The sequence below is a fragment of the Phalaenopsis equestris genome, unplaced genomic scaffold, assembly GCF_001263595.1.
Source record: "Phalaenopsis equestris unplaced genomic scaffold, ASM126359v1 Scaffold000077, whole genome shotgun sequence".
Taxonomy (NCBI): Eukaryota; Viridiplantae; Streptophyta; class Magnoliopsida; order Asparagales; family Orchidaceae; genus Phalaenopsis; species Phalaenopsis equestris.
This window is the reverse complement of record NW_018164519.1, coordinates 246164-257349: the sequence shown is the minus strand read 5'-3', so window position 1 is coordinate 257349 and position 11186 is coordinate 246164. Positions and strand designations below refer to the sequence as shown.

At 36.6% G+C, this 11186-nt stretch overlaps 1 protein-coding gene across 3 annotated transcripts in view; it reads left to right on the top strand.

The window, feature by feature from the left end:
* The window catches only part of LOC110019764, a gene marked incomplete at its 5' end in the record, with an annotated part of 33817 nt that overhangs the window by 297 nt on the left and 22334 nt on the right, over positions 1–11186 (top strand). For all 3 annotated transcript variants that reach the window (XM_020717578.1, XM_020717577.1, XM_020717579.1), the window contains 2 exon segments: positions 4826–4941; positions 5747–5787. In XM_020717578.1, the coding sequence (XP_020573237.1) occupies positions 4826–4941; positions 5747–5787 (157 nt within the window).

Sequence of the window (11186 nt, the reverse complement as noted above, 5' to 3'; positions counted from 1 at the left end):
CTTTGACCTACATCAATATAAAATCTAGAGAATTGTATTTTCTATGAATTTTTGCATTGAATTATATAAACACATTATCAAAGCCTTTTACACGGGCTCCTTTTCAATGGTAAGGGCAAACTAATAGATATAATGAGGGGGAGAGAGAAAGATTATCATATTTTATTGAATTTTCTTTAATCCTCTTTTAGAATTTTCTTTAATCCTCTTTTAAAAGAGTTGTAATACCCAACTTGAAAAGTATCATTGCTCATCATTGGTTTGGAAGATCTATTTGCATAAGTAACAATTTTTTGGTAAGAACAATTTTGTGCTCCCGCTTTGATAATGTTGCATCAAAGTATAAAAACTCCCTTGATAAATGACAATAACAAAGATAGTTTTATCACAATCCTCTAGAAGAAGCACAAATGATAGAAATTAGCTTTCTTAGAATTACACCTCCTAAATAAAGATGCAAAAAAATCGGAGTAACCAAGCCACAAATCTAAGCTAGGATATACCCAAAAATCATTCATTCATATATCACACCAAAAGTTAAAAAATATATATTATTTGCATCTCCATCTAAAAAAAAAAAAAACCAACAGAAAGACAAACATAACATTTCTGTTCCCAAGGATCATAGGGGAAAACATACCTTACGAATCAGAAGGAAAATTGAAATGTTAGGGCTCGCGGGAAGGAAGGAGAGGGATATCGGGTATACCTTGCGCGATCTCAGCGAAGGAGAGGAGGATCGGCGAGCCGAGAGAGATCTGCCAGGCGAGGCGTGCGATTCTCCTGGAAAGCGCGCCGATCTCCTGGTTGAGCAGAGGAGATCGATTTTTCTGCCGATTCTCCAAGGGCGATGGCGTGGGAGCGAGGTGATCTACGATTCTCCAAGGGCGGCGAGGGAGCGAGGCGAGGCTTCGAGCGAGATTTGCGAAGGGCGGCTCAGGGATTAGGAAAATTGATATGCGGGACGCAGGAGGCAGACAACTTACAAAACCACGTAGAAAATAACGATAAAAAAACGCCGCGACACCAAAAAATTAGACCAATCGAGGTAGTCAAAAGGGGAGGCGGCTTTTTGAAAACGCTGCCGCACCCTATAAGCTGCCCTAAACGGGCACTTAGTCATTTTCTATATACGTGTTGTATTAAGGATTGGAAATCAATTTTTTTGGCATGTTTTGTATCGGGACAACTACTGACGTCTCTTCTTCCCTTTGAGAGCTGTATCCTAGAGTTCCAAGTGGTGTTTTGGCTATATCTTGGTTTCAAGGTGAAGATTATTACATCTCGTCGCTCCACATTGTCCTTCCCTTCTGCAGCTGCCCTCAAGACAACAACTTTTGTTGTTTTTCATTGCAGGCTTCCCACTTGAGCCCTTCTTGCTTGCTGCCCCCATTCTGGACAGTCGTCCCTTGCTGCTTGCAGCCCCTCGCTTCGTTCCTTGACCGCTGTCATTCGAAAAACAGTAAAAAAATAGTAAACCTGCTGTCCTCTGGCTGTTCCAACCTTTCCTACCGTGCCTCCCCGCATTATTTGCTGCCCTTGCTGTCCCAGCATTCTGCTTCGCTGCCAACGCCAATTCAGCCCCCTCTTTGGCTATCCCAACCACTTACAATCTCATTTCAGCCATCTACCTTTGCTCTCTCAACCACCTAACCGACCTTCACTACCCATGGGTCGAACCCTAACGCGACTTCGTGTTGTGTTTGTTGTAATTTTCCTTTCTAGTTTGTTGATTGTAAGTACCTATTTTTTTCATTAATAATGTATGTTTTTTCTATTGTGTTTTGGGTTAACTCCGATATCATTTTGTAACAGAGCTAACCCTAGTTCTATCTTTGGGCTTCCTAACATCCTCCTTAACTCCTCACCAAAAATTTTATATTTTGTTCCCAAACCTTAGACACCCTTAGACATAACCCTACTTTTCTTTTGTTGATTTTCAAACAAATTAATTTTTCGACGCTGTCTATCAGTCTTCTACAATCTCTTTCATCTCTCAACTATAAATTCTAACCATGCCACCATGTAGATACATAGTTGAGCCTACCCGGGAAGAGATACAACGAGAGATCCGCCGATTTCAGTGCAGGCTTGCAGAAATTGAGGTAAAAACCTAGGGAGAGATTATCCTCGTCCGGGATCGGGAAAGTTGAAGAGGTGAAAGAGACGAGAATTTCAACCCCTTCAATATGGAGGATTTTAGTAATGGAAAAGAAAGACCAAGACGTTTCTTAATGTAATTTAGTATCAGAGGAGGCAAAGAGAAGAGCCAACATATGGATAACAGGAGAATATAAAGGTGAAGCTGGAGATCCAGTGTCAGTTCTTACTTGCATATTATAGACAGAAGGTCCACACTCTAGCTTCAAAAGTGGACAACCACATCACTGGACGACCATCAGGTTTTGCAGATAGAGCTCAACCTCAGGGTTTTACAACCAGATTACACCTACGAGAACACCTAAGATGACTCGGGGAGAACATGTGGAACCAATATGCATCCCTAAATCTATCACAACCGCAAAGTGTTGCAAGTGATATAGATTTGTGCATGTTGAATCCGACTACATAACCAGGGGTGATCTATTTCCCTGAGCAGAGTATTCTTGAAAAATTGGGTAATGCCACTGTAGACACTGAAAATGGTGAGGACACAAAGGTAAATGACCAACCTTCAATTGAGGGGGAAAAAATGCACATATCCCTTGGGAGAGACTCCAATCGACTTTATGATGAGTGTCCAAGGAAACCTTGAGTTTGAGGTATTGACACCAGAGGCATGACAATCTCTGATAAGAGAAAGTCATACCATCCAGATCTATAGACTCATTCATGAGTTGCTTCTAATAAGGGAGGGCCAACATGTTAGAAATGGGGCCCTTTTGTCCCATTTCGGGAGATTTCATGGAATTGTTTAGATGTTAGATTCAGTTTAGTATGGTGCTCATCGTCAGATGTCTAGACAGGAGGGATAAACCCCAACCTTGAAATTTATCTTAGGAATTTGATGGGAAAAGAAAAATCTTCTATGAGATCCAAGTCCTATCAGTGAATAAGAGGTCTCTCCTGAGTGGTTGCTAGTGAGAGTGACTTGACGGGAAAAGAAAAATCTTCTATGAGATCTAAGTCCTATCAGTGAAGAAGAGGTCTCTCCTGAGTGGTTGCTAGTGAGAGTGATATAATTTATCACAAATTTCACCCCAGAATTGATTCTCCTCGCATAATTGTTTATCAAATATATTTAGATGAATACTAAGAGTGGAAGCAACCAATTACATATTTGATGGCTCGAGGCTTAGTTCATGAGGATACTTATTCATGTACAGTTTCAGTTATGATTATACCAAAATATGATTTATACATATTCTATCAAGATGTGTTTTAGAATGCCAACACCACTAAGATTGACTTAGCGGGAGATTACAACTTTTCCGCCACCTTCAATGTAGTCAACCTGACGCCATATGATGAGTAGACAGAAACTTCGACAGGATGAGGTACAAGATCCCCTCAACCCCGGAAGATTGAAGCAGAAGTTTACCGCTGGATTTTGCAATCGCGGGGGACGAGCCAAAACAATCTCTTTTTCCTTTCTACGTGTTGTATCATGGCTTACAATTCAGTTTTTTGTGTGTTTTATATCAGGACAGCCACTAGCGTCTCTTCTTCCCTTCAAGGGTTGTATCCTAGGGTTCCAAGTGGTGTTTCGGTTGTATCTTGATTTCCATGTGGTGATTTTTCGTTCCCACATCGCACCTCACCGCTCCATCTCGTCCTTCCCGCTTTGCCCCATCGCTTCCATCATCTAGAAAACAGTAAACCTGCTGTTTTCCTGCTGTCCTCTGACTATTCTAGCCTCTTCAACTGCGCCTTGCTGCTGCGCTCGCCACCTCACCTACTGCCATGACTGTCCCAGCATTTGCTTTTGCCTATTGTAGCCAGGTATGTTGCTTCATGCCATAAATTTATGCTTGGTTAGGCAATATTTTTATGATTCCACTGCTTATAACTCCGGTAAGTTTATTTTTTAAATGGTAGAATTCTCTTTGATGATTCTAACGCCGAACCGGAAGGGACATGAACTTGGGAAGTCATTACCTACAATTTGCCAACCATGTTTGTTTTACCATCTCACATTAGCCAACTTTTGCTTTCATTTCAATTGTAGCTTGAGCTTTGAAGAGGAGACATGAATGAACTCGAGTAAGAGAGTGATATGGGGCTATCATGATAGAATTATAAAAGATATTAAAAAGATGAAAAATATAAAAATAATAACTAGATAAACTAATCTTATGCTTAAACAAGTATATTGCAACTCCCAAAAAGGTTTTATGTTTTACACTTGATCCAGATTCAAAATCTTAGAATACTCTTCGCATCTAGAATAATCATTTTTCTTAAATTAAATACTATCTCTTACATTCACTAGAATAAAATAATTATATGCACAAGGAATAACTATCAGCTAAATAATTGCTGATGAAGTGCTAACAAACTGCTAGCAAAATACTGATATATGTTAAACCTTAATAAATGATGAAATGTTCATGAAGTCTAAAAAAATTATGAAGTGAGACAGAATATAGAAAGCATAACTTGGCAAGTATGTGTACTCATTATTATCAAACCACCCGTACGCATAATGTATCCATGCTACTGAGAGGATTACTTGAAGAAAATTGCTTTAAAAATGATATTTTAAGGATGATTTAGTAATTATTGCATATCAAAAAGTTGTTTTTCTATTTTTTCATTGGACGGTCAGCATGTTATATTTTTTGGCGACTTCTCATGTTAAATGATTGGGTTCTTACAAATGCAGTTCAGTGGAGATTAGTCCTTCTCTGGCAAAAAGACAATTAGAGACTGTTGGAGAAGTTTCAAGTCATCTAAATCGGTACAGAGTAGAAAACCGGGATGCGTTAGATAGAAGTGGATGTGAGTAAGCCGCAGCTTCTTTTGTTAACTTTGTTCACTCTATTCGTTTTTTAATAGGTTAATAAAGGAATTGTGAATAAGATATTGACACCAGTAGCATGAATAACTTTCACTGATTTAATCCAATCTGTTTAATTTCTATTATATCTGTAATTTGAATGGTTCTAACAGTAAGTTCTAAATATTTTATGGAAACTATGTACTTTGAACTGCTTTTTGAAAGTTTCTTCGTTATGATATTGTTTAGCTTAGTTGGCTTGCAAGATGAAAGAAATTCTAATATTTTGTTAATTTTTGTAAGTGAATTAAGTTATAGAAAAGCTTTAGGGATGGCCTTAAACGTGTCATATCATTTTCGTTTTATTTTTGTTGTAATGGTTGAGGACACCAATGGGGAAGGGGAAACTGTGAAACCGTACAAGTGTCTTGTAGAATTTGAAGATAAGACTTTGAAAGGTGTTTTGCAGGAGTTTCTAAAATTAATAATTTTTCAGATTTGAGTAAATTTACATAATGGAATTAGAAAGTTTAAAAATAAGTTTATTTAATTGAAGACAAATGTAAAACACCAAGATAGATGAAATCGTGCTATTTTGGAGTTTGAACTTTCAATGCTTTATTTGCTTGTGTAGGGCAGTCATATTAGTGAACATGGCGATGACTATATGATGAACTATATTGCATGTAAAAATTAAAATAGAAAAAGAAAAGAAAGATATTTGTTTTCTCACAATAGTGGCAATTCTAGGTATTCTACAACATTAAATAAAAATGTTTAAGCTGATTGCTCTTTTAATTTATGCAGGGCATGTTGACCCCAATCCTTGTTGGGTTATAATGCTTGAGGTATTATTTGCATTATGTGCTGCTTTTAATTTGCATTAATGGCTCTGCAGTTATTTTCATGCAATAAATTCTGTACTGAAAACTGATTCATCTCATCAAGCAATTTTGCTTCGGGAACCAAAATAGCTGTACATGTTAAACAATAGGTAAAATTGAAGTGGATGAAGCATATGGACTTAGAAAGTACTTGCAATTCTAAGGATATGTTAAGCTGATATTCTCAAAATTTTAACGTGTTGTATGTTGGATTCTTTCATAAGAGTATTCTAACATAAAAGGAAACACATGAGAGACAATACAATTTTTTCTTGGAATATCCAAAAGATAAAAACCACATTGAAACCCTAAATTTAAAGTCTATTCTTTGCTGTCGGAGAGATCACAGTCTAGGGGTTCTAATGTAAATGTAATATGAGATGCTTCAAAATAATGCAATTAACCCAAAAAAATTGCTGTTACAATCTTTTAGCCTTTGGCAATTATTCATAACCTTTGATGAAAATTTAAAAATTCACTACTGAAGGTATTGACCAGAAATTAAGTATTTATATGACCATGTAAGTGTTTTAAAATGATGCATTTATGAAAACTAAATTGTACAAATCTGATTAAAATCCATTATGCATTCATGCCAGTAACAAAATATAGAATAAGAAGATAAAAAGTTTTGAAAGAATTGATAAAACAAGAAGCATGCTTCTAGTGTGTGCAAGGTCATGATCTCTCCCAAAACCATTGAAATCTCTCATTTCTGTAATGAATTGGATAAGAAAGTAAAGCATATAATACAACCAACTAGAAATTTTAATCAAATATTAGTTATAATTATTATCATAAAGCCTTGTAGAGAATTTCTCTCAGCTGACAATGTTTAAAAAGCATTCATAGGCCTTCATCGTTTTCACGAGATAATTGACAAAACATAGGATTTTCTCATCGTGTTGGAAGAACACATATAAGTACTTATTTTTGCATTTTACCCTTGCATTGAACTACATATGATTGCCAACATTTTTGGCTTTGGCTGCATTTTACCTTGAATGTGTGAGATCATGTTGACGAGATTGTGACAAAGCGATGAATCTGCAAGGATGGGGTCAAAAAACAAATTTTCTTTATTTTTTTTTATTTTCCTCTTTTTTGTTTTTTTTTTGGGTTTCACATTTATAAGTTTTTTTTTATTATTTTCCTCTTTTTTTGAAACTCTTTTTTGTTTTTTTTGGGTTTCACATTTATAAGTTTTTTTTTATGTTCCTTCATCTCTCTCTCTCTCTCTCTCTCTCTCTCTCTTGCGGTCCTCAACACTATACAGAGAGAGAGAGGGTGTGTGTAGGTGAATCGGTGAGAATGAAATGGAGAAGGGGCTATGAGGAAAGGTTAGAGAGAGGTTATTTTGTGTAGGATTGTTGACCTCTGTATATGTAAGTGCAACTTAAATCAAATGTGTTGGATGAATCAAATGATGTACATGACGTCGCACGAAACATGCTCTCCGTTCGATCACCATCAAGACTATTCAAATATCGCTACTTTGCGAGAAGATCTTCATCAAAATTTTGAACTTACTAGGTGATGTTCCCACATGAATGCAGAGTATGAATTATGCCTGCATGCAAGAGTAACAACACGTATTTTGAGGCATGGGAGTGAAAAATTAGTTAAATGCTATAATCAAATTAGATAAAATTTTACAAAAATTATATATAAATAAAAATGGGTGGATTCGTTTAAATATATGGTTAAAAAGAACATTATAATAAATAAATATTTCTATAAAATAATATATATGTATTTGAAAATTGAATATAAATAAAAAAAGAAGAGAGATTTTATGTTAGTAATCAATTAACTAGACAAATTAAGTAAAATTTAGTTAAATTTGCTTTGATAAATTATAAATACATTACATAAATGTTTCAATAAAATATTTTTAATACAATGTTCTACGGGCTACTTATTTTATTTGTTAAATTTTAAATTCTGTCATTGTTTCCGATCTTTTATTGAGTTTTTGGAGTCACCGGCTTGTCTTATCGACGTCATATAATTCTTTTTCCAAATAAGTCTCTCTTTTGAGAGAAACTGGAAAGAAAGAAAATACGAAGAAATTTGACTAACAATTTTAAAAAAATGCGGAGAACTTTCAGAAGGTAAATTTCGTGTGATAGCCCAACAACGTATGTCCGAAACAAGATCGGAACGAAGATGCCTTCAAAACATATCTGCGTAGAAAACCCTATGAAAGCAACATACAACCTGAGATTCAAGTTCTTGTTCTTGTTCTGGGTTCAAGAGTACTCCCAAAGGAATGCATTACTTTGGTTAATTACATCTTCGAAGATGCCCAATAATACTCTCGATAAAAAACGTCTTGCTTACGAAATTAATGATATTCGGTTATTATTATATTTTTTTTAGGAAACCAAAGGATTTTAATCATCTCAAGTGGGAGAATCCTGATGCTTTCGACTTCTGTACTGGGCCACAGGCCAGAGGGTGAATCACCGTATCCACTATGGGTGGCGACGCTTAAGCATGCAGGGCCCACGAGACGATATCAACGATTTTTCAAGGGAATTGACTTGACTCAAAACTGGTGTCAACGAAAAAGGGAGGAATCCCTAAACATGTAGAAGTAGCCATGTCAATTTTCATTTATTTGTCATCCTAAGCTATGGAGACTTTAAGTCTAACTGGTCGTGAAGATAGTCAACCCAACCCGACTAGAGATCCCTTGTTAGCAATCCTTGAATTGCATCGTCCAAGGAGACCTCGGTAGCCTTAAGGTCAAAAGAAGGAAACTCTAGTTCCTATGACCCTTTAAGGGTTAGATTTTATATAAAATGAGACTTATACTCGTCAATTAAATGACAGAGATGTCGTTGGAGTGCAGAAAGAAAGGGGGACCAACTACAAAGCTAGAACTGCCTCATAAAAGACTTATGCCCCCATCTGGGTTGGGGGAACCTCTATCACTTTAGTCTATTAGACAACCTTCTATATAGAAAATTATGCTTGGCCAAGTAGATTAAAGTAGCACGGGGGCTCCTCACCGAAACATGCAATATGATATAGTTTTTTGCAATTAAATTTAAATTTGGAGACCTTATTAATATGACTCGGGTGATTTCCATGCATAAAACCGATTTTAAAACCGTTTAGAAGGCCATGCAGGAAAGTAATTGCAGAATTTAAATAGTTGAAAGATTTTAATCCTAAATTTTGATTTATATTGAATCCTCTATTATTAAAAATTATTTATAGAAAATTTATATTTAGAATTCTTAACGAGCCCAGATTGTAGTTTAGTACGAGTCCGGATAAACTACAAGCCAAGAAAGAGAAAATGCAAGCACACTTCAACAAGCAAAGCAAGCCAAACAAAATATATAGCAGACCGGTGCCGCTGGGTCAGGAACAAATTCCAAAAAAACAATAAAACAGCTGGACTTTGCAAATACTTGTCTGATCCTAATTCTATACATGAATTCAAGTTTAAAATTAAGTTATAGGACCCAAACAACTGTTCCTGTTCCTCGTCACATGATTAAGTGCGTCATACACCTCGGAACCCGTGGCCGTACTTTATTTCCGATATATACTCAATCCTAAAGACTATAAGCAAATACATAATAAAATAAAATAAAAAACTCGACCTGCAAAAGTTTGCACGGGTTATATTTTGCAACACATATGAGCTATGTCTGGCGGGAGGAGAGCATTAGCAACACCTGCAGAAAAGTGTTAGTTTTAAAATCACTACTTGCTTATCTTTTTTTTATGTGTGTTTAGGCATGACTCCCTGCAAGAAGACCACCCATAATATACTATTACACGTCTCAAACTCAGTAAACATGCAAAAATATCATACAAAAAAATGTTTGACTATGACAACCAATTCAACAGAGAACTATTGTCAGACATCAAAAATATTATATAGCATCCTAACCCTAGCCTAACACACATCTAACGAAACGTGTCCTAACATAGTATCTAAGTGCATGTGCAGTGCAAGAGTAAAGGCTAGCCGTATGGCTTTAACGTGGTCGCCAATTCCGACGCCTTCCTAAAGATCAAAGGGATCTAAAGTGTATCACCCAAATGGATTTTTAAAGAAGTTTGGCCTCACATATTTACTATTTGTATAATTTTTCAAATATGGTGGATATTATAAATAGAGAAAATATGATATTTTATTATTTTCAAAATTAGGACCATTAAAGGCGGGTCTGTGGCATGCAAGGTGCATACATTAGATTTCTTAGAACCTTGACACATTCATATTTGTGCTGGTCCTGATGCAATAACTCGCATTCTTCGGCGAGGTTTACTCGGCAAGCAATACTTGTTAAAAGATTTTGACATACACGAAGTCTCTCACTTAATGATTTTAATTTGCTATCAAAACATGCAAGCAAAATCCATACAAGCAACATGCTTCCACACCGTAATCGCTTAAGCGAGGTGCGAGCGATCACGACGAGCGCCGAAATTCAACTTTAACATCAAGCAACATGCAAATGACAAACTCAAATGCAAACAGACTGCACACTCATCGAGTTTAGGGCTTTATAACGTGACCCAACTCAAGCATACAACATGAATTATCTATGACATTTATGTGTGATGCCATAGGAGATGAGGCGGCAGGTCCTCCATTTAAGAAATTTGCACACCGACGGACTAGCTTTACTAGCCACCACTCACGGAAGATTTTACAATTATTAAACCACACACATATGGTGGCACATGTGTGCGATAATACTACAAATGTTGGTGCGCAAGGAGTCACCACATGCAAATGTCGAAGGAAAAATTTAATTTTTCATGCAATGATATTTAATATATCACATAATATTAAAAAAAATATATTTTATGCATACAAGTATGAAAGCAAGCAATTTACACTACATACAAGTAATGTGAAGATAAGTGCAAGGAAATGCAGCATGCAAAAATGACCGGTTGATCGAGCCTTGATGGCGAATTGAACCGGAGTGGTTTGGTTGATTGGACCTTGACGATCGATCGAACTAAAAATGTCCGGTTTTATGATCGAGTCTTGGTGGTCGATCGAACCAGGTTGGATGGTTTTGTGATCGGGCCTTAGTGATCAACCGTATCAAAATATTCAGTTTTATGATCGGACCTTGGTAGCCAATCGGATCAAAGTGTTCGGTTTTATGATCGCATCTTGGTGGCCGATCGAGCCGTAGTGGGTGGTTTTGTGATTGGGTCTTGGTGGCCGATCGAACCGTAAGGGGTGGTTTTGTGATCGGGCCTTGGTGACCGATCAAACCTATATGATTGATCGATCGAGCCTTAGTGACCAATCAAACCAAAGTGATTTAGTTGATTGGACCTTGGTGGCCAATCAAGTCCATTTGATCTATCAATTG